Source organism: Ascidiella aspersa, chromosome 1, assembly GCF_963924565.1.
Source record: "Ascidiella aspersa chromosome 1, kaAscAspe10.2, whole genome shotgun sequence".
Taxonomy (NCBI): domain Eukaryota; kingdom Metazoa; phylum Chordata; class Ascidiacea; order Phlebobranchia; family Ascidiidae; genus Ascidiella; species Ascidiella aspersa.
In genome coordinates, this window is record NC_139447.1 from 3,365,950 (window position 1) to 3,372,233 (window position 6,284).

A 6,284-nucleotide genomic window follows, 5' to 3' on the forward strand; every position below is an offset into this window, starting at 1 on the left:
ATGGACTCGCAATGGAGGTCTCCGGTTGAGGACGAAGTAAAAAATTCCTACATCAACATGAACTTGAAATATCAACAAGGAACGGAAGAAGGTTGGTTTGGCATTTCTTAACAGTTACGCAGTAAAACTTTGCCTTTCCAAATGCGATTTCGGGGGAAAATTTGATTAAATATTTTCTTTGATGAAAAATGCAGTTTATTTATATAAAAATAAGTGAAACATAAAAAAATCAATAAATTATCGTAATTAACTACCCCTGAATAATTCGTCAAACCGTTTCTACCTTTGCGATTTAACTTTCTTATAACCAAACAGTTTTATTGTAAAAATAAAAAAAATGAATTGTAGGAATAAAATAGCCTATCTAAGCTCAAGTTACAAAAATTTCTTGTTCATGGCCTAAAAAAATAATTTCGGGAAGGGGATAATTGTTCAATCCATGAAAAAGTATTGTTTTTTTTGTAAAATTAGTTAAACATTTGCTAGAAATTCGTTTAACTGGATTTTTTCACTAAATGACTTTTTGTTTTATCGATTGGAAGAAACACTGCTTTGTTTTGTAAAATTAGCCACAGCCAAGCACAATGTTCAGTGCGAAAAATTTCGCCAGTTAAGTTTGTTCGATTGACCGATTGCGAAAATTTTGCTACTGTTGGAGTTTAGAAGTGAAAGTGAACTACGAGGAATGGGCTCTGACGTACGACAAGGATTGTGCCTTGCTGAAATGGAAGGCTCCCACCGCGATCGCACGAATGGCATCTCGCTTGGCAGGCGAAGAGCAAAAGAATAAGTGGAACATTCTTGATATCGGATCGGGTGAGTTTAGCAGTGTTGTAAACAATTCATTTTGAAATGACTTATGTCCACGTCAAGTCATTTTAAAAAGATTGAAGTTGAAATCAAGTCATTTTGAAAAAAAACTTTAGTCCAAGTCAATTCATTTTTAAATGAACATAAGTCTAAGTCAAGTCTTTTTGAAAAGCACTTCAGTCCAAGTCAAGTCGTTTTTAAAAGAACTTAGGTTCAAATCAAGTCTTTCTGACTAAATAAGAAGCCAAGTCCCAGTCAAGTGGTATTTGGAGCAATAAGTCAATTGCAAGTTAAGTCCTTGTCAAAACAATTAAGCGTTAAACTATTAAAATTGGTAAATTCATCCGATTATGAGCAATTAACTCTGATAGGAAATAACACAAACCGCAGCATATAGCAAGCAAATTGTTTTTAAGTCACTAGGTCATTACAACACGGGAGTTTAGCATGCGGATGATTTATAAGGGCCAACACAGTGGTTCCCAACTTGGGATTCGTAAACCAAGGCTGCGAAGTCGGACTCGGGACTCGACGGGGTCGGTTTGTTTTGCTGGAGTCGGACTCGAGACTTGAGTAAGACACCTGAGTTCCGAGTGATAGATGCGCAGTACCACATATACATCTAATAGCCTAAGGCAGAAAAAAATGAAGTATAGGAAAGTGTAAGGTAGGAATAGGGTTTCTGAATATCCACGTTAGTTTAGTGAAGTAAATTGGCGGAATACCGGCTGCAGAGTCGGAGCTAGACTCGGGACTCGATAAAAACTCAAATTTGGCTAAAGTCGGACTCGAGTTTTTTTTAACCGACTCCGCAGCCGTCCCAAACCTCAAGGGGGTCGCAAGAAATCAAGGGCTCGCCTTATACTTTAGGTCAAAACGAAAAATTGACAAAAAGCACTATAAACTAACAACTTTGCAGTAGAAGGAGCAAGAAAATTGCCAGTTTAAATATTGTGTTAATGACATAACAAACAACATTTACACACTTTAAATCCTCTGAAACAACACTTTTTTATTTAAACATTTCAAAGGCAAACAAGGTACTATAAAAATGAAAGAATGTCTCTAAAAATATATTTTTAATATGTATTAAATCATCTTAGTCGTATTTTGCTTTGAATTTTTTTCACTATTTCCTGTCCAGTATTAAGGATTTTATAGCATAACGCTCATGGAAATAAAAAACGCCGTCAAAATCCTATTTTGCTTTAAATGGGTTTTTGCTAGTTCCTGTTCTAATACCTTTTCGATTTCCTCTTGTGTTTTACGGCGTTTGCGTGCATTTGGTTTTGAAATAAGAAGATGTACAAAGGGAAACGATGTAAATCTATATAAACCTGTATATTTTGTCCTTCAAAAAGGTAATACCCGTAACCCGTTTAAGGCCTAAGGCGATAGCTTTATGGGGTTTCAAATTCAGAGCTTCGCTATGATTTTACAAAAACATAAATATCAGTAATTTGTTGTATTTTTTCATCTCATCTAGGCACTGGGTTGGTTGGAAAAGCTTTGAGGAACAACGGCTTCAAGGGAGAAATCATTGCTTTAGATTACTGCCAAAACATGGTGAAGAAAACTAGAACACTAACGGATATCTACAGGTCACTTTTCGGTCTTTTTTAATTTGTTGAATTTTGGGGGGGATTTAAGACAAGATAATGGTTTCTTTGTAAATACAACCATAAAATAGTTTTCGAGACAGTTAACCCTGATGGTATAAAGAATTTAGGTTACAACAAAAACTACAAAATACCAAATACAATGTAACCACTGATGGCAACCACTAAAGACAAAACATGATCGAAACAAAATAAAAAAATAAAATTTTGTACGAATGTAAGAATGTAACCCAATCGTTATGACGATAAACTTAATCCAGTCAGTATGACCCAGAATAGGGCCTATATAACCTTGTACCTAGCCCCGAACCCAACCCAATGTTTTAACCTTAGCCCATTTCTAACCCCACCCACTGCCCGGCCCAAAACCCAAAACAGGGGCAAAATGTGGTGCCGAAACAGCGGCGCCCTAACGGGGCTGTACAAACTAGAGCGCCTAAACGTGGACAGCAAAACATCCGGTGCCATATCGACGGCCCCGATCGTCCTATAACCTCTCTTAGCATTTCCAGACGTTATTTTGGCCATTTAGTCCATATTCCACTATTTATGACTTGATCTGACTAGTTTAGGTCCTATTCAGCCGATTTAAAATCTATTCTGACGTGGTTACATATTTGGCTTTATTATGTCGCCGACTGCGGTTTTATATGTTTGGATTTTGGATTTATTGAGTTTTAAGCAGAATTTAACCAATACTTATAAAAATGGTGGAAGCAAAAGGAAGAAATGGCTTATGTCAGTATTTTAGTCGCCGCAAAAAAGGTTTAGAAACACTTCTATAGATTATTCTGCTTTAAATATTTATTCTGCTTTAAATATTTATTCTGCTTTAAATAAAGCTCCAATTGTGTGTTCCCATACACGCCTGTGTATTTATAACAACGTGCGTTTTTTGCCTTAGAAACTCGATCTACCATTGTTTAACGAGCAGCAATCCAATTCCTCTTGAAAACGACAGTTTTGATCTGGCTGTTGCAGGGGGAAGCTTTAGCCCGTCGACGATTCAACCTGACTGCATAAAGGTAAATCCAACATGTATAAAATAAAGTGTTGTGAACAAGTCGTTTGGAAATGACTTAAGTCCCAGACAAGTCATTTGTAAAATAACTTAAGTCCAAGTCAAGTATTTTTGAATAAATAACAAGTCAAGTCCCAGTCAAGTCATAATCAGAGCAAGTCATTTCCAAGTCAAATCACTGATACAAAACGAAAAATGATTAATTAAAATTCAACTAAAAAGATAATGTGTGATCTGTCATGAACTATTAACTATAACACATACTAATCGGGAACTGCGATGATTCAACCTGACTGCATAAAGGTAGGCCATGTGCTTATTGTAGGAAGTGCTACCTAGAACGTTGAACAGCGTTAACAACGATTTAGAGCACACAGTATTCAACGCAACAAAAACTTATGTGTTATTGTTGCTGATCAAAGACTGATATTTAAAACTCAACCTCACTCTTCAAAAATAAAGTTTCTATAGTAGCATTGTAACCTGTCATTTGTACAACTGATGTTCACAACTAAAGCATACTTTTGTTAGATACTTAGTTAATATCGTGGGGGGCGCAAGGAACACGGCCTTTACAAATCAAAGTAGCCTTAAATAATACTGGAAAATTAATTATTTGCAGTAAGCAACGCTATTTATCAAAATAATTTAAACTACGACGTGATAGTAGAAATCCAAAATGATTTTATAGTGTTGTAAACAAGTCGTTTTGAAGTGACTTTAATTTCAGTTAAGTCGTTTCAAAATGTAATAAGTCAATTCTTATTTAGGACAAGTCTATAAATCTCACCTAAACAGCAATCTGACAGCATTGTCAATAAGAATAATTGTTTGTCGAATAGCATAATCTGCCTGAATACGAATTGTAAAAAACCAAAGGATTCTGGTTTAACATCAAGTGTGTAAGTTTAAACCAAGTACAAATCACCCATACAAAAATAAAATAATAAATCAATAAAATTGGTAAACTTATGCGATTATAAGCAATAAGTCAACTAAAAATAACAAAATCGTATAGCCATCTAATCGTTTCACGTGTAAACACTGGTTAAATAACTCAATTTAAACAAAAATGTTAACTAAAACACGTAATGTCAACCAAAGCCATTTGAATCAACAACTCATGGGCAGCTCGACTCGATGACCGAATGGTCCTTTCGCTGTCCTTGTGTTTTTTCGATGTTTGCAAACATGCACAAAAACATAAATTGAATCAAGTCCAAGTCAAGTCGACACGCCACAAAAAAGTGCTGATCTGACATGTACTACCGTACTAACAAATACTAATCGAAAACTGCTGTCAGTCATTTTACTTAATAACTCAGGCCTAAGACAAGTCATTTTTTCCAAACGACTTAAGTCAAGTCAATTAACACCCAAACGGTGACTTAAGTGCACTTGAATCAAGTCATTAACTTAAATAAATTACAACACTGTTAAAGTTGATGAACTCAATTTGTAGCTACCATAAAGCTCAATACAGCGAAATATTGTTTTCCTTCAGGACATTTTTCGCGTTCTGAGAACGGGCGGAATTTTCATCCTCACCAATCGGATAACCCAACAGATGGCGCCCTACAACCAGTCGCTCATGGGCGTTTTAAGGGGGCTGTGCGACTGTGACGCCATCAGTGAGGTCACCGCTCGCGAAGAGTTCGATCTCTATGAGTGGAATGTCAGCGAAGCGGAAAAGGAACGAATCCGCAGTCACATTTTCGTTTACAAGAAATGCTGAACGCGGTTTAGTAGGGGAAAAGCCACAAGCCTGCATATACAACGTACGGAACGTTCTTTAAGAATCTCGGCGTGCTCAATTTGCTCAGTTTGTTGTTTTTCAGTCGACCCTAAACGCTGTTTTTTCTGTTTTGTGCCAATTTTCTTCTTAGTTTTGCTCGTAGTTCTGTTCATACGATACCTGGCCGATATTGCTTGGAAGAAATCAGCCATTTGTAGGAATTTGTGGATTATTTTAGCGTTGGCATTGGATTTAATCAATTTGACAGTAGTTTGTGTTTGTACTTGAAATTGCTGGTATTTTTGTTGTTGTTTAATATAAATATAAATATATATATATATTTGTTGTTGTTTAAAATATATATGTCATCTATTCAAAAATAAAAAATAAATTGTGGTGCGTTTCTTTGCCAGAAATGATCAGTGAATTATAAAAAAATAAGCACCTTTTGCCTAAAACTTATACAGTGTTGTGTGACTTTGTGCTATGGAGTCTACCAAGCTCATTATCCTGCATTTAACCTTTGAATTATCTTAAAAAACGAACACGTTTGGACACTTTGTACGCCAAACAAATGTTGATACTCCAAAAAGATAGACATGATGCACAACTTTTCAAAAGGCACAAAATAAGAAAAAAAAACACTTCATTGAAGGAAATAAAACAAATTGAAGGAAAAAAAACAAAAGAGATTACTTAAATTAAAATATTATACGCTATATATATTTAGACAGTAAGTATTTTTACTTATGAAGTTAGGGCGTCTTCTTTCGAGAATCGTGCGCCTGCAATAAAAATAAAATAAGCCAATCCTTTTTTGAGTCAGTTGATGTTCTAAATGACGATTACAAACCAAAAATTTGTTTTGCAAAAACAAGTCATTTTGAAATGACAGAAGTCCAAGTCAAGTCTCAATAAAAGAGTCCCAGTTCCACCTATTACTTGCACAAGTCAAGTCCCAGTCAATTCATTCTAAGAGCAAGTCAACTTCAACGCCAAGCCATGTTATGACTTCAATGTTAAATTGTTAAAACTATGAGCAATATCTCTACTAAAAAATAACAAAATATGGCCAGCAAATTGTTTCATGTGCAATTGA

At 35.4% G+C, this 6,284-nt stretch overlaps 1 protein-coding gene across 1 annotated transcript; it reads left to right on the forward strand.

The window, feature by feature from the left end:
* Nucleotides 1-5,185, forward strand: LOC146166575 (methyltransferase-like protein 27). The gene is made up of 5 exons (XM_083390915.1): nt 1-91; nt 664-816; nt 2,297-2,411; nt 3,334-3,454; nt 4,955-5,185. The coding sequence occupies exons 1-5, from the start codon at nt 1-3 to the stop codon at nt 5,183-5,185; spliced, it is 711 nt and encodes a 236-aa protein (XP_083247041.1).
* Nucleotides 5,186-6,284: the final 1,099 nt, after the last annotated feature.